The sequence below is a fragment of the Oncorhynchus tshawytscha genome, unplaced genomic scaffold, assembly GCF_018296145.1.
Source record: "Oncorhynchus tshawytscha isolate Ot180627B unplaced genomic scaffold, Otsh_v2.0 Un_contig_16309_pilon_pilon, whole genome shotgun sequence".
NCBI classification, from domain to species: domain Eukaryota; kingdom Metazoa; phylum Chordata; class Actinopteri; order Salmoniformes; family Salmonidae; genus Oncorhynchus; species Oncorhynchus tshawytscha.
The window spans coordinates 6,697-30,431 of NW_024608564.1; the positions used below are offsets into that span (position 1 = coordinate 6,697).

The following is a 23,735-nucleotide window of genomic DNA, read 5'->3' on the forward strand; positions in this document are numbered from 1 at the left end:
ATGTGCCCGTCTCCGGAGTCTGACCAGAAGACCGCCTCGTTTCCCTCTTTTTCGGAGTCGTTTTTTTGGGTCGCTGCATAGGATCCATTCCGTTGTCCTGGTTGAAAGGCAGAACACAGGATCCGCGTTGCGAAAAACATATTCTTGATCGTACTGATGGTGAGTTGACGCTGATCTTATATTCAGTAGTTCTTCTCGACTGTATGTAATGAAACCTAAGATGACCTGGGGTACTAATGTAAGAAATAACACGTAAAAAAACAAAACACTGCATAGTTTCCTAGGAACGCGAAGCGAGGCGGCCATCTCTGTCGGCGCCGGAAGTCCGAGCCTTAACCGAATGGAAAACACTTCCAGGACCTGTCAGAGCCTTAACCGAATGGAAAACACTTCCACGACCTGTCAGAGCCTTAACCGAACACTTCCAGGACCTGTCAGAGCCTTAACCGAATGGAAAACACTTCCACGACCTGTCAGAGCCTTAACCGAATGGAAAACACTTCCAGTTGATTGTGAGGAAATGTGCTTCATTGAAAGACATTGATTTATTTGTTTACATGTTGTGCGTTGAACTGCTACAGTCAGACACACAGCTTGTTGAACTGCTAGTCGGAGACACACAGCTTGTTGAACTGCTAGTCGGAGACACACAGCTTGTTGAACTGCTAGTCGGAGACACACAGCTTGTTGAACTGCTAGTCGGAGACACACAGCTTGTTGAACTGCTAGTCGGAGACACAGCTTGTTGAACTGCTAGTCGGAGACACACAGCTTGTTGAACTGCTAGTCGGAGACACACCGCTTGTTGGTCTGTTAACCTGCTACAGTCAGACACGCAGCTTGTTGAACTGCTAGTCGGAGACACACAGCTTGTTGGTCTGTTAACCTGCTACAGTCAGACACACAGCTTGTTGAACTGCTCCAGTCAGAGAGACACGCAGCTTGTTGAACTGCTCCAGTCAGAGACACACGCAGCTTGTTGAACTGCTACAGTCAGACACATGCAGCTTGTTGATCTGCTACAGTCAGACACACGCAGCTTGTTGATCTGCTACAGTCAGACACACGCAGCTTGTTGATCTGCTACAGTCAGAGACACACGCAGCTTGTTGATCTGCTACAGTCAGACACACGCAGCTTGTTGGTATGTTAACCTGCCACAGTCAGACACGCAGCTTGTTGAACTGCTACAGTCAGACACACGCAGCTTGTTGAACTGCTACAGTCAGAGACACGCAGCTTGTTGGTATGTTAACCTGCCACAGTCAGAGACACGCAGCTTGTTGGTATGTTAACCTGCTACAGTCAGAGACACGCAGCTTGTTGGTATGTTAACCTGCTACAGTCAGACACGCAGCTTGTTGGTATGTTAACCTGCCACAGTCAGAGACACGCAGCTTGTTGAACTGCTACAGTCAGAGACACGCAGCTTGTTGGTATGTTAACCTGCCACAGTCAGAGACACACAGCTTGTTGGTATGTTAACCTGCTACAGTCAGAGACACGCAGCTTGTTGGTCTTTCTCGCTGACATGAAAGATACGGGGCATATCAGCATGTCTTTCGGAAACCGGTTAGAAAGCGTGCGTGTTTAAACAGCGTCGGAATTAAATGTTGGCGACAGCTGAGAAGCCGACAGGGATTTGGTTTTAGGCTAAGGTGTGTGTGTGTGTGTGTGTGTGTGTGTGTGTGTGTGTGTGTGGAGGGTATTGTCTGTCAGGAGGGTTGTAGGCTGTGTGTGTGTGTGTGTGGAGGGTATTGTCTGTCAGGAGGGTTGTAGGCTAAGGTGTGTGTGTGGGTATTGTCTGGAGGGTTGTATTGTCTGTCAGGAGGGTTGTAGGCAGGAGGGTTGTAGGCTAAGGTGTGTGTGGAGGGTATTGTCTGTCAGGAGGGTTGTAGACTAAGGTGTGTGTGTGTGGAGGGTATTGTCTGTCAGGAGGGTTGTAGGCTAAGGTGTGTGTGTGTGTGTGTGTGTGGAGGGTATTGTCTGTCAGGAGGGTTGTAGGCTAAGGTGTGTGTGTGTGTGTGTGGAGGGTATTGTCTGTCAGGAGGGTTGTAGGCTAAGGTGTGTGTGTGTGTGGAGGGTATTGTCTGTCAGGAGGGTTGTAGGCTAAGTGTGTGTGTGTGTGTGTGTGTGTGTGTGTGTGTGGAGGGTATTGTCTGTCAGGAGGGTTGTAGGCTAAGGTGTGTGTGTGTGTGTGTGGAGGGTATTGTCTGTCAGGAGGGTTGTAGGCTAAGGTGTGTGTGTGTGGAGGGTATTGTCTGTCAGGAGGGTTGTAGGCTAAGGTGTGTGTGTGTGTGTGGAGGGTATTGTCTGTCAGGAGGGTTGTAGGCTAAGGTGTGTGTGTGTGTGTGTGTGTGGAGGGTATTGTCTGTCAGGAGGGTTGTAGGCTAAGGTGTGTGTGGAGGGTATTGTCTGTCAGGAGGGTTGTAGGCTGTGTGGAGGGTATTGTCTGTCAGGAGGGTTGTAGACTATTGTCTGTCAAGGTGTGTGTGTGTGTGTGTGTGTGGAGGGTATTGTCTGTCAGGAGGGTTGTAGGCTAAGGTGTGTGTGTGTGTGTGTGTGTGGAGGGTATTGTCTGTCAGGAGGGTTGTAGGCTAAGGTGTGTGTGTGTGTGTGTGGAGGGTATTGTCTGTCAGGAGGGTTGTAGGCTAAGGTGTGTGTGTGTGTGGAGGGTATTGTCTGTCAGGAGGGTTGTAGGCTAAGTGTGTGTGTGTGGAGGGTATTGTCTGTCAGGAGGGTTGTAGACTAAGGTGTGTGTGTGTGTGTGGAGGGTATTGTCTGTCAGGAGGGTTGTAGGCTAAGGTGTGTGTGTGTGTGTGTGTGTGTGTGGAGGGTATTGTCTGTCAGGAGGGTTGTAGGCTAAGGTGTGTGTGTGTGTGGAGGGTATTGTCTGTCAGGAGGGTTGTAGGCTAAGGTGTGTGTGTGGAGGGTATTGTCTGTCAGGAGGGTTGTAGGCTAAGGTGTGTGTGTGTGTGTGGAGGGTATTGTCTGTCAGGAGGGTTGTAGGCTAAGGTGTGTGGAGGGTATTGTCTGTCAGGAGGGTTGTAGGTGTGTGTGTGGAGGGTATTGTCTGTCAGGAGGGTTGTAGGCTAAGGTGTGTGGAGGGTATTGTCTGTGGAGGGTAGGTGTGTCTGTCAGGAGGGTATTGTCTGTCAGGAGGGTGTGTGTGTGTGTGTGTGTGGAGGGTATTGTCTGTCAGGAGGGTTGTAGGCTAAGGTGTGTGTGTGTGGAGGGTATTGTCTGTCAGGAGGGTTGTAGGCTAAGGTGTGTGGAGGGTATTGTCTGTCAGGAGGGTTGTAGGCTAAGGTGTGTGTGGAGGGTATTGTCTGTTAGGAGGGTTGTAGGCTAAGGTGTGTGGAGGGTATTGTCTGTCAGGAGGGTTGTGTGTGTGGAGGGTATTGTCTGTCAGGAGGTGTGTGTGTGTGTGTGTGTGGAGGGTATTGTCTGTCAGGAGGGTTGTAGGCTCAGAGGGTTGGTGTGTGTGTGTGTGTGTGGAGGGTATTGTCTGTCAGGAGGGTTGTAGACTAAGGTGGTGTGTGTGTGTGTGTGGAGGGTATTGTCTGTCAGGAGGGTTGTAGGCTAAGGTGTGTGGAGGGTATTGTCTGTCAGGAGGGTTGTAGGCTAAGGTGTGTGTGGAGGGTATTGTCTGTTAGGAGGGTTGTAGGCTAAGGTGTGTGGAGGGTATTGTCTGTCAGGAGGGGTGTTGTGTGTGTGTGTGTGTGGAGGGTATTGTCTGTCAGGAGGAGGGTGTGTGTGTGTGTGTGTGTGGGTGGAGGGTATTGTCTGTCAGGAGGGTTGTGTGTGTGTGTGTGTGTGTGGAGGGTATTGTCTGTCAGGAGGGTTGTAGGCTAAGGTATGTGTGTGTGTGGAGGGTATTGTCTGTTAGGAGGGTTGTAGGCTAAGGTGTGTGTGTGTGTGTGTGTGGAGGGTATTGTCTGTCAGGAGGGTTGTAGGCTAAGGTGTGTGGAGGGTATTGTCTGTCAGGAGGGTTGTAGGCTAAGGTGTGTGGAGGGTATTGTCTGTCAGGAGGGTTGTAGGCTAAGGTGTGTGTGTGTGTGTGTGTGTGTGTGTGGAGGGTATTGTCTGTGTGGAGGGTTGTAGGCTAAGGTGTGTGTGTGTGTGTGTGTGTGGAGGGTATTGTCTGTCAGGAGGGTTGTAGGCTAAGGTGTGTGTGTGTGTGTGATGTATATTCTACTGTGTTTCTCTGCAGTCAGAGGTCCATGGCAGATATCTGGGAGGCACAGAGGACAGGATCAGCTGCTTTGCCCAGGTAGGTGGGTTTTAAACTCCATGATGAGCTGATGAATATTCATAAACTGATGAATATTCATAAACTGTCTTTCTCTAGATGTTAAATAACATTTGTTTATAATAAAACACATCCTCAGGTTTAACACACCTTAGGTAACGTGTGTGTGTGGACTGTAATGTTTGGTCTCTCTCAGGTAACAGACTGCATCAGTGGCTGAAAAATGGAGTGTTCACATTGCCATGCATCCTCAGGTAACACACCAGGTAACACACCTAGAACCCCCCAGGTAACACCTGACCCCTAACCTCTCCTCTAAATGGAGTGTTCACATTGCCATGCATCCTCAGGTAACACACCTCAGGTAACACACCCCCCCCCTAACACCTGACCTCTAACCTCTCCTCTAAATGGAGTGTTCACATTGCCATGCATCCTCAGGTAACACACCTACACCCCCCTAAACTGACACCTGACCTCAGGTAACCTCTTCTAACCTCTTCCCTCCAGGTGAACATCTTCAGTGTGACCAGGAAGCGTTATGCCCACCTGTCATCCAAGGTGGATGAGGTCTCTATAGACCGCGACGTCCCGTGGGGGGTGGACTCCCTGATCACCCTGGTGTTCAGAGACCAACGCTACCACCTGCAGACGTCTGATAACCGCTTCCTGAAGAACGACGGCAGCCTGGAGGCCACGCCGGACAAGACCACCGGATACACGCTGGAGTTCCGCTCCGGCAAGGTGGCGTTCAGGGATTGTTCCGGGCGCTACCTGGCACCGTCGGGCCCGAGCGGGACCATGAAGAGCGGGAAGACTAGCCGCGTGGGGAAGGATGAGATGTTCTCTCTGGAGCAGAGTCACCCTCAGGTGGTTCTCACCGCCAGCAACGAGAGGAACGTCTCCACCAGGCAAGGTAGGACCAACACAACCTAGAACAGTTAGAACCTAACCAGGCAAGGTAGGACCAACACAACCTTCTAGAACAGTACTAGAACCTAACCAGGCAAGGTATGATCAACACAACCTTCTAGAACAGTACTAGAACCTAACCAGGCAAGGTAGGATCAACACAACCTTCTAGAACCTAACCATGCAAGGTAGGACCAACACAACCTTCTAGAACAGGACTAGAACCTAACCAGGCAAGGTAGGACCACCACAACCTTCTGGAACAGGACTAGAACCTAACCAGGCAAGGTAGGACCAACACAACCTTCTAGAACCTAACCAGGCAAGGTAGGACCAACACAACCTTCTAGAACAGGACTAGAACCTAACCAGGCAAGGTAGGACCAACACAACCTTCTAGAACCTAACCAGGCAAGGTAGGACCAACAACCTAACCAGGCAAGGTAGGACCAACACAACCTTCTAGAACCTAACCAGGCAAGGTAGGACCAACACAACCTTCTAGATCCTAACCAGGCAAGGTATGACCAACACAACCTTCTAGAACAGGACTAGAACCTAACCATGCAAGGTAGGACCAACACAACCTTCTAGAACAGGACTAGATGGATGGAGAGATGGAGAGGAGGGAGAGATGTTGAGGGGGAGGGGGAAGAGATGGGGAGGAGGAGAGGCTCCATTTTGTGTCTGGCTGAGAAACCGCTCTGACGCTCTGCCTGCCTGTTGTGTGTTATTCCGTAGCTATTCTGCCCCAGTGATCCTTGCAGTAGTTTGCTGATGATGCCTCCCACACACTCACTCTAAACACACACACTGTCTTTGGGCCCTGGCTGGGGGGGAAGTGCCGGGCTGGGCGGGAGGGGGCTGCTGCAGATTCATCTTGTGTGTAGCAGCTGCAGTGCTGGTGTTTGTCTGTATTCATGCCGAGGGAGGGACTGCAACACTGGACGCTGTCTGGTCGTGACTCCATCTTACGCTGTGAACACAACGCATGTCTTGCTTGTCTTCTTCATGGATCCCAGTCAGGAAGTTGTTTTAGGAGCCCATGTTGTCTACCTCACAGTCAGGAAGTTGTTTTAGGAGCCCATGTTGTCTACCTCACAGTCAGGAAGTTGTTTTAGGAGCCCATGTTGTCTACCTCAGTCGGGAAGTTGTTTTAGGAGCCCATGTTGTCTACCTCACAGTCAGGAAGTTGTTTTAGGAGCCCATGTTGTCTACCTCACAGTCAGGAAGTTGTTTTAGGAGCCCATGTTGTCTACCTCACAGTCGGGAAGTTGTTTTAGGAGCCCATGTTGTCTACCTCAGTTTTGGAAGTTGTTTTAGGAGCCCATGTTGTCTCGGGAAGTTGTTTTAGGAGCCCATGTTGTCTGCAGTCGGGAAGTTGTTTTAGGAGCCCATGTTGTCTACCTCAGTCAGGAAGTTGTTTTAGGAGCCCATGTTGTCTACCTCACAGTCGGGAAGTTGTTTTAGGAGCCCATGTTGTCTACCTCAGCCCAGTCAGTCAGGAAGTTGTTTTAGGATGTTGCCCATGTTGTCTAGCCCATGTTGTCCACAGTCAGGAAGTTGTTTTAGGAGCCCATGTTGTCTACCTCAGTCAGGAAGTTGTTTTAGGAGCCCATGTTGTCTACCTCACAGTCAGGAAGTTGTTTTAGGAGCCCATGTTGTCTACCTCAGTCGGGAAGTTGTTTTAGGAGCCCATGTTGTCTACCTCACAGTCAGGAAGTTGTTTTAGGAGCCCATGTTGTCTACCTCAGTCGGGAAGTTGTTTTAGGAGCCCATGTTGTCTACCTCACAGTCGGGAATTGTTTTAGGACCCCATGTTGTCTACCTCACAGTCAGGGAATTGTTTTAGGAGCCCATGTTGTCTACCTCAGTCGGGAAGTTGTTTTAGGAGCCCATGTTGTCTCCCTCACAGTCGGGAAGTTGTTTTAGGAGCCCATGTTGTCTACCTCACAGTCGGGGAGTTGTTTTAGGAGCCCATGTTGTCTACCTCACAGTCGGGGAGTTGTTTTAGGAGCCCATGTTGTCTACCTCACAGTCGGGAAGTTGTTTTAGGAGCCCATGTTGTCTACCTCAGTCAGGAAGTGGTATTTTTATGTGTTTTAATCACATCCACTAAATATACAGAGCATGTCTGATGCTTTAAGGACACGGTTGATTTAAATAATTAAGGGACACACGTGACTAGAGGGAGTCTAACTACAGTTCATTTGATTGTGTTAGTGCTGTGCTAAAAATACAAAACAAACACGTGACTGTTTGACTAGCGCTCTGCCTCGCTCTGCCTCGCTCTGCCTCGCTCCGTCATCAGGTCAGGGTACTGGGTGGTAGCTGGTTAGTGACAGTGACTAAGTTCAGAGCAGGGTACTGAGTGGAGGTTGGCTATTTAAGTCTGATGGCCTTGCGGTAGAAGCTGTTTTTCAGTCACTTGGCCCCAGCTTTGATTCACCTGTACTGACCTCTCCTTCTGGATGATAGCGGGGTTGAACAGGCAGTGGCTCGGGGTTGTTGTCCTTGATGATCTTTTTGGCCTTCCTGTGATATCGGGTGGTGTAGGTGTCCTGGAGGGCAGGTAGTTTGCCCTCGGTGACGCGTTGGGCAGACCGCACCTCCCTCTTGAGAGCCCTGCGGTTGTTGGAGGGGCAGTTGCCGGTACCAGGCGGTGACACAGCCTGACAGGATGCTCTCAATGGTACATCTGGTAAAGTTTGTTATGGTCTTTGGTGCCAAGCCGAATTTCTTCAGCCTCCACCTTCTTCACCACACTGTCTGTGTAGGTGAACCGTTTCAGATTGTCCATGATGTGTACGCTGAGGAACTTGAAGCTTTCCACCTTCTCCACTGCTGTCGATGTGGATAGGGGGGGTTCTCCTTCTGCTGTTTCCTGAAGTCCACTGTCTCCGCCGTTGTTGGTGATCAAGCCTACCGTTGTTGTCGTCTGCAAACTTGATGATTGAGTTGGAGGTGTGAATGGCCACGCAGTCGTGGGTGAACAGGGAGTACAGGAGGGGGCTCAGAACGCACCCTTGTGGGCCCCTGTGTTGAGGATCAGCAAAGTGGAGATGTTGTTTCCTAGCCTCCAGGAGAGGGTACTATGGTGCTGAATTCTGAGCTATAGTCAATGAACAGCATTCTGACATAGGTTTTCCTGTTGTCCAGATGGGGGAAAGGGCAGTTTGATGACGATTGCACCAGCTCTCTCGTCTGGTCTCTCTGTCCTGTGTGAGTCTCCTGATTTACAGTGGGGCAGGGTTCTGGCTAGGGAGTGGGCTGGTGCTGCCTCTGTCTCGGTCTGTCTGTGGCTGGCGCTAGCTGCTGTAAGAGTGTGTGTGTGGAACAGACTGATCTGGCTCCCCATGTATCCCAGCTGCTCTCCAGATAAACCCAGCCTGGAGGACCAACACAATCAGACATCCTCTCTCTCTCCAGTTCAACCCAGCCTGGAGGACCAACACAATCAGACATTCTCTCTCTCTCGTTGCACCGTTGTCACGATATTATTTAGATTTTTTAAAACTTTAACTCTGCAAGTCGGTTAAGAACAAATTCTTATTAACAATGACGGGCCTAAAGACCTGTAGGGACTGGGCCTGGGATTAAAAATATAGGCCGACACCCACATCACGGCCGGAGGCCCCGTCGGTAGGGTGGACCCCTGGGCCGGAGGCCCCGTCGGTAGGGTGGACCCCTGGGCCGGAGGCCCCGTCGGTAGGGTGGACCCCTGGGCCGGAGGCGCAGTAGATCATTCTATAAATGCTCTTTGTCATACCATCTTTGTGATTGTGACTTTAGTTACCAGGAATAAACTCTACCCTTCCTTCCTTGGGAAGTCCTCATTATAAATGTTGTCGTTCTAGTTCTCTCGCGGCTCTGAAAATTCCCAGATGCAAATGGTATTCATCAGAAGAGAACCTTTCACTAGATGTAAAGTCTCCAGTGGATGTAAAGTGGCTCCTATGAAAAGTAGCTGGTGTGTTTTATCCCTGTGGATAAATTCCAAAGAATAGTATTTCCCTTCCTGTCTTCCAACCCTCTCTAAAACCCCCTCAGATATGTCCTGCCACAATAGACAACAAACCCCCTCTAAAAAACCCTCAGATCTGTCCTGTCTACCCTGTTACAATAGACAAGCAACCCACTCTAAAACCCCTCAGATATGTCCTGCCACAATAGACAACCAACCCTCTCTAAAACCCCCTCATATGTCCTGCCACAATAGACAACCAACCCTCTCTAAAACCCCTCATATATGTCCTGCCACAATAGACAACCAACCCTCTCTAAAACCCCCTCATATATGTCCTGCCACAATAGACAACCAACCCCTCTAAAACCCCCTCAGATCTGTCCTGTCTACCCTGTTACAATAGACAACCAACCCCCTCTAAAAAACCCTCAGATCTGTCCTGTCTACCCTGTTACAATAGACAACCAACCCCCTCTAAAACCCCCTCAGATCTGGGTTAAACCCTCCGTGTGTGTGTGTGTGTGTGTGTGTGTGTGTGTGTGTGTGTGTGTGTTGTGTGTGTGTTGGACGGTAATGTTTTTCAGGAGTCCCTCAACGGGAGAGAGGTTCTGAAACGGACCATGGAAGTTTCAACATGTCTTCACCGTCCCTGGTGGCTCTCTGTAAACATTAAACATCTCTGCTGCCGCTCGGACGGGACGGTGCTCTCTGCCGCTCAGACGGGACGGTGCTCTGTTTGTCTTGCATTCCTCTGGCTGTGTCCTCCTAACTGCTTTTTCACCCATAATTCCATGGGGGATTTAACCCTGGAGCTGTGGCAGGGGTCTGGCTGTAGCCTGGCAGCTGTGTGTTTTAGATGTGTGTATGCACAGCTGTTGGACATACTCTAATCCCAGCTCTCTGTTGCTGAGCATGACCAGACAGTATGTGACTGGCGGGCTGAGTGTGGCGGGCTTAGTGTGGCGGGCTGTAGTGTGGCAGTGTGGCCAGACGGGCTGTAGTGTGGCGCTGCTTGTGACGGGCTGTAGTGTGTGTCTGCTTGTGGCGGGCAGTGTGGCGCTGCTTGTGACGGGCTGTAGTGTGTCTGCTTGTGGCGGGCTGTAGTGCGGCGGGCTGTAGTGTGTCTGTGTGGCGGGCTGTAGTGCGGCGGGCTGTAGTGTGATGTCCTGTAAGTGTGACGGGCTGTAGTGCGGCGGGCTGTAGTGTGTCTGCTTGTGGCGGGCTGTAGTGCGGCGGGCTGTAGTGTGTCTGCTTGTGGCGGGCTGTAGTGCGGCGGGCTGTAGTGTGTGTCTGCTTGTGACGGGCTGTAGTGCGGCGGGCTGTAGTGTGTGTCTGCTTGTGACGGGCTGTAGTGCGGCGGGCTGTAGTGTGGCGCTGCTTGTGACGGGCTGTAGTGTGGCGGGCTGAGTGTGGCGCTGCTTGTGGCGGGCTGTAGTGTGGCGCTGCTTGTGGCGGGCTGTAGTGTGGCGCTGCTTGTGACGGGCTGTAGTGTGGCGGGCTGTAGCGTGACGCTGCTTGTGGCGGGCTGTCGTGTGGCGGGCTGTAGCGTGGCGGGCTGTAGTGTGGCGGGCTCTAGTGTGGCAACATTTGGGAAGCTTTGACACCTTGTAGAGTTCATGCCCCGACTAATTAGGGCAGTTCTGAGGGCCAAAGGGGCTGCAACTCAATATCAGGGAGGTGTTTAATGTTTTGTTCAAATCTGTAGTGCGTTTGTTCGTACCTGACCCTCTGTCAGTCTCTAACCCTGCTCTCCTCTTGGCCCCGCCCAGGCATGGACCTGTCAGCCAATCAGGACGAGGAGGGAGACCAGGAAGTGTTCCAGGTGGAGATGAGTCGTGAGAACAGGAAGTGTGCTTTCCGGACCGCCGCCGGGAAGTACTGGACCCTCACCTCTTCTGGAGGACTACAGTGTACCGCCTCCACTAAGTAATGACACACACACACAGACAGACTCGGATACACACAGACAGACACGGATACACACACACACACAGACAGACACGGTCTTGTATAACTAACCTTGTGGGGACACAATTCAGTCATTCTAAATCCTATTTTCCCTAAACCCTAACCTGTAGTTTAACCCTAACCTGTAGTTTAACCCTAACCTAAACCCTAACCTGTAGTTTAGCCCTAACCTGTAGTTTAGCCCAACTAACCTGTAGTTTAGCCCAACTAACCTGTAGTTTAGCCCAACTAACCTGTAGTTTAGCCCAACTAACCTGTAGTTTAGCCCAACTAACCTGTAGTTTAGCCCAACTAACCTGTAGTTTAGCCCAACTAACCTGTAGTTTAGCCCTAACCTGTAGTTTAGCCCTAACCTGTAGTTTAGCCCTAACCTGTAGTTTAGCCCTAACCTGTAGTTTAGCCCTAACCTGTAGTTTAGCCCTAACCTGTAGTTTAGCCCTAACCTAAACCATAACCCGTAGTTTAACCCTAACCTAAACCCTAACCCGTAGTTTAACCCTAACCCGTAGTTTAACCCTAACCTGTAGTTTAACCCTAACCTAAACCATAACCTGTAGTTTAGCCCTAACCTGTAGTTTAGCCCTAACCTGTAGTTTAGCCCTAACCTGTAGTTTAGCCCTAACCTGTAGTTTAGCCCTAACCTGTAGTTTAGCCCTGACCCGTAGTTTAGCCCTGACCTGTAGTTTAACCCTAACCTAAACCATAACCTGTAGTTTAGCCCTAACCTGTAGTTTAGCCCTAACCTGTAGTTTAGCCCAACTAACCTGTAGTTTAGCCCAACTAACCTGTAGTTTAGCCCAACTAACCTGTAGTTTAGCCCAACTAACCTGTAGTTTAGCCCAACTAACCTGTAGTTTAACCCTAACCTAAACCATAACCTGTAGTTTAACCCTAACCTGTAGTTTAGCCCTAACCTGTAGTTTAGCCCTAACCTGTAGTTTAGCCCTAACCTGTAGTTTAACCCTAACCTAAACCATAACCTGTAGTTTAACCCTAACCTGTAGTTTAACCTAACCTAAACCATAACCTGTAGTTTAGCCCTAACCTGTAGTTTAGCCCTAACCTGTAGTTTAGCCCTAACCTGTAGTTTAGCCCTAACCTAAACCATAACCCGTAGTTTAGCCCAACTAACCTGTAGTTTAGCCCAACTAACCTGTAGTTTAGCCCAACTAACCTGTAGTTTAACCCTAACCTAAACCATAACCTGTAGTTTAACCTAACCTGTAGTTTAGCCCTAACCTGTAGTTTAGCCCTAACCTGTAGTTTAGCCCTAACCTGTAGTTTAACCCTAACCTAAACCATAACCTGTAGTTTAACCCTAACCTGTAGTTTAACCCTAACCTAAACCATAACCTGTAGTTTAGCCCTAACCTGTAGTTTAGCCCTAACCTGTAGTTTAGCCCTAACCTGTAGTTTAGCCCTAACCTAAACCATAACCCGTAGTTTAACCCTAACCTAAACCATAACCCGTAGTTTAACCCTAACCCGTAGTTTAACCCTAACCTGTAGTTTAACCCTAACCTAAACCCTAACCTGTAGTTTAACCCTAACCTAAACCATAACCTGTAGTTTAACCCTAACCTGTAGTTTAGCCCTAACCTGTAGTTTAGCCCTAACCTGTAGTTTAGCCCTAACCTGTAGTTTAGCCCTAACCTGTAGTTTAGCCCTAACCTGTAGTTTAGCCCTGACCCGTAGTTTAACCCTAACCTGTAGTTTAACCCTAACCTGTAGTTTAGCCCTAACCTGTAGTTTAGCCCTAACCTGTAGTTTAGCCCTAACCTGTAGTTTAGCCCTAACCTGTAGTTTAGCCCTAACCTGTAGTTTAGCCCTAACCTGTAGTTTAGCCCTAACCTGTAGTTTAGCCCTAACCTGTAGTTTAGCCCTAACCTAAACCATAACCCGTAGTTTAACCCTAACCTAAACCCTAACCCGTAGTTTAACCCTAACCCGTAGTTTAACCCTAACCTGTAGTTTAACCCTAACCTAAACCATAACCTGTAGTTTAGCCCTAACCTGTAGTTTAGCCCTAACCTGTAGTTTAGCCCTAACCTGTAGTTTAGCCCTAACCTGTAGTTTAGCCCTAACCTGTAGTTTAGCCCTGACCCGTAGTTTAGCCCTGACCCGTAGTTTAACCCTAACCTAAACCCTAACCCGTAGTTTAGCCCCTAACCCGTAGTTTAGCCCTAACCCGTAGTTTAGCCCTAACCCGTAGTTTAGCCCTAACCCGTAGTTTAGCCCTAACCCGTAGTTTAGCCCTAACCCGTAGTTTAGCCCTAACCCGTAGTTTAGCCCTAACCCGTAGTTTAGCCCTAACCCGTAGTTTAGCCCTAACCCGTAGTTTAGCCCTAACCCGTAGTTTAGCCCTAACCCGTAGTTTAGCCCTAACCCGTGGTTTAGCCCTAACCCGTAGTTTAGCCCTAACCCGTAGTTTAGCCCTAACCCGTAGTTTAGCCCTAACCCGTAGTTTAGCCCTAACCCGTAGTTTAGCCCTAACCCGTAGTTTAGCCTAACCCGTAGTTTAGCCCTAACCCGTAGTTTAGCCCTAACCCGTAGTTTAGCCCTAACCCGTAGTTTAGCCCTAACCCGTAGTTTAGCCCTAACCCGTAGTTTAGCCCTAACCCGTAGTTTAGCCCTAACCCGTAGTTTAGCCCTAACCCGTAGTTTAGCCCTAACCCGTAGTTTAGCCCTAACCCGTAGTTTAGCCCTAACCCGTAGTTTAGCCCTAACCCGTAGTTTAGCCCTAACCCGTAGTTTAGCCCTAACCCGTAGTTTAGCCCTAACCCGTAGTTTAGCCCTAACCCGTAGTTTAGCCCTAACCCGTAGTTTAGCCCTAACCCGTAGTTTAGCCCTAACCCGTAGTTTAGCCCTAACCCGTAGTTTAGCCCTAACCTGTAGTTTAGCCCTAACCCGTAGTTTAGCCCTAACCCGTAGTTTAGCCCTAACCCGTAGTTTAGCCCTAACCCGTAGTTTAGCCCTAACCCGTAGTTTAGTCCTAACCCGTAGTTTAGCCCTAACCCGTAGTTTAGCCCTAACCCGTAGTTTAGCCTAACCCGTAGTTTAGCCCTAACCCGTAGTTTAGCCCTAACCCGTAGTTTAGCCTAACCCGTAGTTTAGCCCTAACCCGTAGTTTAGCCCTAACCCGTAGTTTAGCCCTAACCCGTAGTTTAGCCCTAACCCGTAGTTTAGCCCCCTAACCCGTAGTTTAGCCCTAACCCGTAGTTTAGCCCTAACCCGTAGTTTAGCCTAACCCGTAGTTTAGCCCTAACCCGTAGTTTAGCCCTAACCCGTAGTTTAGCCCTAACCTGTAGTTTAGCCCTAACCTGTAGTTTAGCCCTAACCTGTAGTTTAGCCCTAACCTGTAGTTTAGCCCTAACCTGTAGTTTAGCCCTAACCTGTAGTTTAGCCCTAACCTGTAGTTTAGCCCTAACCTGTAGTTTAGCCCTAACCTGTAGTTTTAGCCCTAACCTGTAGTTTTAGCCCTAACCTGTAGTTTTAGCCCTAACCTGTAGTTTTATCCTAACCTGTAGTTTTATCCTAACCTGTAGTTTTATCCTAACCTGTAGTTTTATCCTAACCTGTAGTTTTATCCTAACCTGTAGTTTAGCCCTAACCTGTAGTTTAGCCCTAACCTGTAGTTTAGCCCTAACCTGTAGTTTAGCCCTAACCTGTAGTTTAGCCCTAACCCCTAACCTGTAGTTTTATCCTAACCTGTAGTTTTATCCTAGCCCTAACCTGTAGTTTTATCCTAGCCCTAACCCGTAGTTTAGCCCTAACCCGTAGTTTAGCCCTAACCCGTAGTTTAGCCCTAACCCGTAGTTTAGCCCTGACCCGTAGTTTAGCCCTGACCCGTAGTTTAACCCTAACCTAAACCCCAACCCGTAGTTTAGCCCTAACCCGTAGTTTAGCCCTAACCCGTAGTTTAGCCCTAACCCGTAGTTTAGCCCTAACCCGTAGTTTAGCCCTAACCCGTAGTTTAGCCCTAACCCGTAGTTTAGCCCTAACCCGTAGTTTAGCCCTAACCCGTAGTTTAGCCCTAACCCGTAGTTTAGCCCTAACCCGTAGTTTAGCCCTAACCCGTAGTTTAGCCCTAACCCGTAGTTTAGCCCTAACCCGTAGTTTAGCCCTAACCCGTAGTTTAGCCCTAACCCGTAGTTTAGCCCTAACCCGTAGTTTAGCCCTAACCCGTAGTTTAGCCCTAACCCGTAGTTTAGCCTAACCCGTAGTTTAGCCCTAACCCGTAGTTTAGCCCTAACCCGTAGTTTAGCCCTAACCCGTAGTTTAGCCCTAACCCGTAGTTTAGCCCTAACCCGTAGTTTAGCCCTAACCCGTAGTTTAGCCCTAACCCGTAGTTTAACCCGTAACCCTAACCCGTAGTTTAGCCCTAACCCGTAGTTTAGCCCTAACCCTAACCCGTAGTTTAGCCCTAACCCGTAGTTTAGCCCTAACCCGTAGTTTAGCCCTAACCCGTAGTTTAGCCCTAACCCGTAGTTTAGCCCTAACCCGTAGTTTAGCCCTAACCCGTAGTTTAGCCCTAACCCGTAGTTTAGCCCTAACCCGTAGTTTAGCCCTAACCCGTAGTTTAGCCCTAACCCGTAGTTTAGCCCTAACCGTAGTTTAGCCCTAACCCGTAGTTTAGCCCTAACCCGTAGTTTAGCCCTAACCCGTAGTTTAGCCCTAACCCGTAGTTTTATCCTAACCCGTAGTTTAGCCCTAACCTGTAGTTTTATCCTAACCCGTAGTTTAGCCCTAACCCGTAGTTTAGCCCTAACCCGTAGTTTAGCCCTAACCCGTAGTTTAGCCCTAACCCGTAGTTTAGCCCTAACCTGTAGTTTTATCCTAACCTGTAGTTTTATCCTAACCTGTAGTTTTATCCTAACCTGTAGTTTTATCCTAACCTGTAGTTTTATCCTAACCTGTAGTTTTATCCTAACCTGTAGTTTTATCCTAACCTGTAGTTTTATCCTAACCTGTAGTTTTATCCTAACCTGTAGTTTTATCCTAACCCTAACCTGTAGTTTTATCCTAACCCTAACCTGTAGTTTTATCCTAGCCCTAACCTGTAGTTTTATCCTAGCCCTAACCTGTAGTTTTATCCTAACCCTAACCTGTAGTTTAGCCCTAACCCGAAAACATAACCTCAACCGTAACTCCTATCCCTTATTGTAAATCTCTAACATACGTCTAACCGTAACTCCTAACCCTTATCGTAAATCCCTAACATTAGTTCTAACCGTAACTCCTAACCCTTATCGTGAATCTCTAACATTAGTTTTAACCGTAACTCCTAACCCTTATCGTGAATCTCTAACATTAGTTTTAACCGTAACTCCTAACCCTTATCGTAAATCTCTAACATTAGTTTTAACCGTAACTCCTAACCCTTATCGTGAATCCCTAACATTAGTTCTAACCGTAACTCCTAACCCTTATCGTAAATCTCTAACATTAGTTTTAACCGTAATTCCTAACCCTTATCGTAAATCTCAAACATTAGTTCTAACCGTAACAAGTATAGTTGAACATGTGTGCACACACACACACACACACCACCTCTATATGAATGCTGAGTGGCAGTGATTGTGTTGCTGATCGGACTGTGATCCCTGCAGCGTGTCGGCTGGTAGCCGTCGGCAGCGGCAGCGTGCCGGCTAGCGGCAGCGTGCCGGTAGCGGCAGCGTGCCGGCTCCAGCGTGCCGGGGGCAGCGTGCCCAGATAATAGCGTGTTAGCGGCAGCGTACAAGCGTGCCTGTTGAGCGGCAGCGTGCCGGTAGCGGCAGCGTGTCGGCTAGCGGCAGCGTGTCGGCAGCTTCATTGCTCCATGAAGGGGTGGCTCCAGTAATAGATGTTATTACAATGTTCTACCCTGTTGAGAATTATAGTGTGTGTGTGTGTTGTGTGTGTGTGTGTGTAGGACTACCAACTGTTACTTTGACATGGAGTACTGTAGTAAGAAGCTGACTCTCCGTGTGTGTGTGTGTGTGTGTGTAGGACTACCAACTGTTACTTTGACATGGAGTACTGTAGTAAGAAGCTGACTCTCCGTGTGTGTGTGTGTGTGTGTGTAGGACTACCAACTGTTACTTTGACATGGAGTACTGTGGTAAGAAGCTGACTCTGTGTGTGTGTGTGTGTGTAGGACTACCAACTGTTACTTTGACATGGAGTACTGTGGTAAGAAGCTGACTCTCCGTGCCGCCAACGGGAAATACGTCGCAGCCAAGAAGAACGGACAGCTAGCCGCCACCGTTACGTTTGTCAGTGTGAAAACAGCCTTTGGGTAGTAAAGAGCAACCCAACAGGGTGTTCAGTATGCAGATGTCTTGGTTCAAGGGTCATACCAACTCCTAGTCAGTCTCTCCCTGTTCCAGATGACTTGGTTCAAGGGTCATACCAACTCCTAGTCAGTCTCTCCCTGTTCCAGATGAATTGGTTCAAGGGTCATACCAACTCCTAGTCAGTCTCTCCCTGTTCCAGATGTCTTGGTTCAAGGGTCATACCAACTCCTAGTCAGTAACTCCATGTTCCAGATGACTTGGTTCAAGGGTCATACCAACTCCTAGTCAGTCTCTCCCTGTTCCAGATGTCTTGGTTCAAGGGTCATACCAACTCCTAGTCAGTCTCTCCCTGTTCCAGATGACTTGGTTCAAGGGTCATACCAACTCCTAGTCAGTCTCTCCCTGTTCCAAAGATTTGGTTCAAGGGTCATACCAACTCCTAGTCAGTCTCTCCCTGTTCCAGATGAATTGGTTCAAGGGTCATACCAACTCCTAGTCAGTCTCTCCCTGTTCCAGATGACTTGGTTCAAGGGTCATACCAACTCCTAGTCAGTCTCTCCCTGTTCCAAAGATTTGGTTCAAGGGTCATACCAACTCCTAGTCAGTCTCTCCCTGTTCCAGATGAATTGGTTCAAGGGTCATACCAACTCCTAGTCAGTCTCTCCCTGTTCCAAAGATTTGGTTCAAGGGTCATACCAACTCCTAGTCAGTCTCTCCCTGTTCCAGAGGAATTGGTTCAAGGGTCATAACAACTCCTAGTCAGTCTCTCCCTGTTCCAGATGACTTGGTTCAAGGGTCACACCAACTCCTAGTCTCTCCCTGTTCCAGATGTCTTGGTTCAAGGGTCATACCAACTCCTAGTCAGTAACTCCATGTTCCAGATGACTTGGTTCAAGGGTCACACCAACTCCTAGTCTCTCCCTGTTCCAGATGTCTTGGTTCAAGGGTCATACCAACTCCTAGTCTCTCCCTGTTCCAGATGTCTTGGTTCAAGGGTCATACCAACTCCTAGTCAGTCTCTCCCTGTTCCAGATGACTTGGTTCAAGGGTCATACCAACTCCTAGTCAGTCTCTCGCTGTTCCAGATGACTTGGTTCAAGGGTCATACCAACTCCTAGTCAGTAACTCCATGTTCCAGATGACTTGGTTCAAGGGTCATACCAACTCCTAGTCAGTCTCTCCCTGTTCCAGATGACTTGGTTCAAGGGTCACACCAACTCCTAGTCTCTCCCTGTTCCAGATGTCTTGGTTCAAGGGTCATACCAACTCCTAGTCAGTCTCTCCCTGTTCCAGATGACTTGGTTCAAGGGTCATACCAACTCCTAGTCAGTCTCTCCCTGTTCCAGATGTCTTGGTTCAAGGGTCACACCAACTCCTAGTCTCTCCCTGTTCCAGATGTCTTGGTTCAAGGGTCATACCAACTCCTAGTCAGTAACTCCATGTTCCAGATGACTTGGTTCAAGGGTCACACCAACTCCTAGTCTCTCCCTGTTCCAGATGTCTTGGTTCAAGGGTCATACCAACTCCTAGTCTCTCCCTGTTCCAGATGTCTTGGTTCAAGGGTCATACCAACTCCTAGTCAGTCTCTCCCTGTTCCAGATGACTTGGTTCAAGGGTCATACCAACTCCTAGTCTCTCCCTGTTCCAGATGACTTGGTTCAAGGGTCATACCAATTTCTAGTCTCTCCTGTTCCAGATGACTTGGTTCAAGGGTCATACCAACTTCTAGTCTCTCCTGTTCCAGATGACTTGGTTCAAGGGTCATACCAACTCCTAGTCTCTCCCTGTTCCAGATGACTTGGTTCAAGGGTCATACCAACTCCTAGTCAGTCTCTCCTGTTCCAGATGACTTGGTTCAAGGGTCATACCAACTCCTAGTCTCTCCCTGTTCCAGATGACTTGGTTCAAGGGTCATACCAACTCCTAGTCTCTCCCTGTTCCAGATGACTTGGTTCAAGGGTCATACCAACTCCTAGTCTCTCCCTGTTCCAGATGACTTGGTTCAAGGGTCATACCAACTCCTAGTCTCTCCCTGTTCCAGATGACTTGGTTCAAGGGTCATACCAACTCCTAGTCTCTCCCTGTTCCAGATGACTTGGTTCAAGGGTCATACCAACTCCTAGTCAGTCTCTCCCTGTTCCAGATGACTTGGTTCAAGGGTCATACCAACTCCTAGTCTCTCCCTGTTCATACATGTGGCTTCTGTGCCGTGGTGCACAATAGGAACAGTCTGGTTTCATTACAACTCTTTTCTTTTGAATTAGTCCTTTTTTGGAAGTTTTTCTTGCTAAGCCCTTTACAACACGTGGAGTCTCCCAAATAAATATTTTGGAGTGTCCCCAGGCTATGAGGGCGTAACCTTTTTATATTAGGCTTTCTTTGGTCTTTGGCAACATGGGTAATATGGGTGTTTGTCCCTCCAGGTGAGTCGGAGGAGTTCCTGATGAAGCTGATTAACCGTCCAATCATCGTCCTCCGTGGGGAACACGGTTTCATCGGGTGTCGTAAGGTCACAGGAACCCTGGACTCCAACCGTTCCTCGTATGACTACTTTACCCTGACCTTCAGAGAGGGGACGTACAGCTTACAGGGTTAGTACACACACACACACACACACACACACACACACACACACACACACACACACACTACTTTACCCTGACCTTCAGAGAGGGGACGTACAGCTTACAGGGTTAGTACACACACACACACACACACACACACACACACACACACACACTACTTTACCCTGACCTTCAGAGAGGGGACGTACAGTTTACAGGGTTAGCACACACACACACACACACACACACACACACACACACACACACACACACACACACACACACACACACACACACTACTTTACCCTGACCTTCAGAGAGGGGACGTACAGTTTACAGGGTTAGTACACACACACACACACACACACACACACACACACACACTACTTTACCCTGACCTTCAGAGAGGGGACGTACAGTTTACAGGGTTAGTACACACACACACACACACACACTACTTTACCCTGACCTTCAGAGAGGGGACGTACAGCTTACAGGGTTAGTACACACACACACACACACACACACACACACACACTACTTTACCCTGACCTTCAGAGAGGGGACGTACAGCTTACAGGGTTAGTACACACACACACACACACACACACACACACTACTTTACCCTGACCTTCAGAGAGGGGACGTACAGTTTACAGGCTTAGTACACACACACACACACACACACGCACACGCACACACACACTACTTTACCCTGACCTTCAGAGAGGGGACGTACAGCTTACAGGGTTAGTACACACACACACACACACTACTTTACCCTGACCTTCAGAGGGGACGACAGTTTACAGGCTTAGTACACACACACACACACACACACTACTTTCCCCTGACCTTCAGAGAGGGGGCCCTACAGGGTCAGTACAGACAGACATGGACACACACAGGCTTTGCCTGAGACCTGAAGATTTCCATTGGCTTCCCAAACTAATGTCTGTAGGATTTATCTGGGCGGACTAACAGACAAAATAATGGGGTTGTATGTTTGGACGAGCAGTTAGCCTGCCCTTTCCAGGGGATGGGGTAGAGTCTGACAGCTCAGATGAACTAGAGGAGCCTCCTCATGACAACGAGCAGATTAAGGCTAGTCCTGGGTTATAAATCATGTCTCCAGGACACAGATTAAGACTCGTCCTGGGTTATAAATCATGTCTCCAGGACACAGATTAAGACTCGTCCTGGGTTATAAATCATGTCTCCAGGACACAGATTAAGACTCGTCCTGGGTTATAAATCATGTCTCCAGGACACAGATTAAGACTCGTCCTGGGTTATAAATCATGTCTCCAGGACACAGATTAAGACTCGTCCTGGGTTATAAATCATGTCTCCAGGACACAGATTAAGACTCGTCCTGGGTTATAAATCATGTCTCCAGGACACAGATTAAGACTCGTCCTGGATTATAAATCATGTCTCCAGGACACAGATTAAGACTCGTCCTGGGTTATAAATCATGTCTCCAGGACACAGATTAAGACTCGTCCTGGGTTATAAATCATGTTTCCAGGACACAGATTAAGACTCGTCCTGGGTTATAAATCATGTCTCCAGGACAGAGATTAAGACTCGTCCTGGGTTATAAATCATGTCTCCAGGACACAGATTAAGACTCGTCCTGGATTATAAATCATGTCTCCAGGACACAGATTAAGACTCGTCCTGGGTTATAAATCATGTCTCCAGGACACAGATTAAGACTCGTCCTGGGTTATAAATCATGTCTCCAGGACACAGATTAAGACTCGTCCTGGGTTATAAATCACCTCCACTGAACATGCTTCTTAATCCTATTCTCTTCCTACTTATAGACTATTCATAATCTGTCTCCAGGAAACCACCCGCTGAAATTTAGAATGTTATTTGTATTTTGGACATATCATCATGGTTGAACCCCCCTCTCCTCAGACATATCATCCCCCCCTCTCCTCAGACATATCATCATGGTTGAACCCCCCTCTCCTCAGACATATCATCATGGTTGAACCCCCCTCTCCTCAGACATATCATCATGGTTGAACCCCCTCTCCTCAGACATATCATCATGGTTGAACCCCCCTCTCCTCAGACATATCATCATGGTTGAACCCCCCTCTCCTCAGACATATCATCATGGTTGAACCCCCCTCTCCTCAGACATATCATCATGGTTGAACCTGTTGAACCCCCTCTCCTCAGACATATCATCATGGTTGAACCCCCCTCTCCTCAGACATATCATCATGGTTGAACCTGTTGAACCCCCTCTCCTCAGACATATCATCATGGTTGAACCCCCCTCTCCTCAGACATATCATCATGGTTGAACCCCCTCTCCTCAGACATATCATCATGGTTGAACCCCCTCTCCTCAGACATATCATCATGGTTGAACCTGTTGTAAACGCCCCCCCTCTCAGACATATCATCATGGTTGAACCTGTTGAACCCCCTCTCCTCAGACATATCATCATGGTTGAACCTGTTGAACCCCCTCTCCTCAGACATATCATCATGGTTGAACCTGTTGTAAATGCCCCCCCCTCTCCTCAGACATATCATCATGGTTGAACCTGTTGAACCCCCTCTCCTCAGACATATCATCATGGTTGAACCTGTTGAACCCCCTCTCCTCAGACATATCATCATGGTTGAACCTGTTGAACCCCCCCCTCAGACATATCATCATGGTTGAACCTGTTGTAAACCCCCCCCTCCTCAGACATATCATCATGGTTGAACCTGTTGTAAACCCCCCTCTCCTCAGACATATCATCATGGTTGAACCTTTTGTAAACCCCCCCTCTCCTCAGACATATCATCATGGTTGAACCTGTTGAACCCCCCCTCTCCTCAGACTCGACGGGAAGTTCTGGATGGTTGGCAGCGAGGCGTCGGTGGTGAGCAGCAGTGACGACCCCGTCGACTTCCTGTTAGAGTTCTGCGACTACAACAAGGTCGCTATCCGCTCCGTCGCCGACGGGAAGTATCTCCACGGCGACCACGCCGGCGTCTTGAAGGCCAACGCCGACGACCTGAGACCGCCACGCTCTGGGAGTACTGACCCCCTTCCCGAGACCCCGTTACTACGACAACGAAGCGGCAGCATCCCTAACTCCTCCCTCTATCCCTCCATCCTTCTCTCAACTCTGTCCTAACCCCTCCCAGACCAGGGCTGTGTTCAGTGGGGTAAAATGTTCACGATATGGGGAATGTAAAGACCTAGAGCTGACCCCATTATCTGTTTTCACTTGATAATGAATCCCGTCTCATCTACATCACACGTTTCTATGTGCTCTGAACTGGACCTTTTTTTGTGTGAACTGGACAAAGGAGGGAGAGAAAGAGCTGGGGGAGGTTATGTCCTAATGTAAAGGCTTTCTTCGCCTCCTTTCCCTCCTTTTCTCTCTCTGCCTTTTCTCCTTCTCCTTTTCCCTCCTTTTCTCTCTCTGCCTTTTCTCTCTCTGCCTTTTCTCCTTCTCCTTTTCCCTCCTTTTTTCTCTCTCTGCCTTTTCTCTCTCTGCCTTTTCTCTCTCTGCCTTTTCTCTCTCTGCCTTTTCTCTCTCTGCCTTTTCTCTCTCTGCCTTTTCTCTCTCTGCCTTTTCTCTCTCTGCCTTTTTCCCTCTCTGCCTTTTTCCCCTCTCTGCCTTTTTCCCTCTCTGCCTTTTTTTCCCTCTCTGCCTTTTTCCCCTCTCTGCCTTTTTCCCCTCTCTGCCTTTTTCCCCCTCTGCCTTTTTCCCCTCTCTGCCTTTTTCCCCTCTCTGCCTTTTTCCCCTCTCTGCCTTTTTCCCCTCTCT

At 48.9% G+C, this 23,735-nt stretch overlaps 1 protein-coding gene across 1 annotated transcript; it reads left to right on the forward strand.

Moving 5' to 3' along the window:
• Positions 1–4,186: 4,186 nt before the first annotated feature.
• LOC121843621 (fascin-like) lies at positions 4,187–23,412 on the forward strand (the record flags this gene model as incomplete). Its single annotated transcript, XM_042313364.1, is given in 8 exon segments — positions 4,187–4,273; positions 4,456–4,506; positions 4,763–5,168; positions 10,901–11,057; positions 17,236–17,357; positions 19,798–19,969; positions 22,796–22,980; positions 22,983–23,412. Coding segments are annotated over 8 exon segments (1,200 nt in total), but the record flags the coding sequence as incomplete, so codon positions are not given.
• Positions 23,413–23,735: the final 323 nt, after the last annotated feature.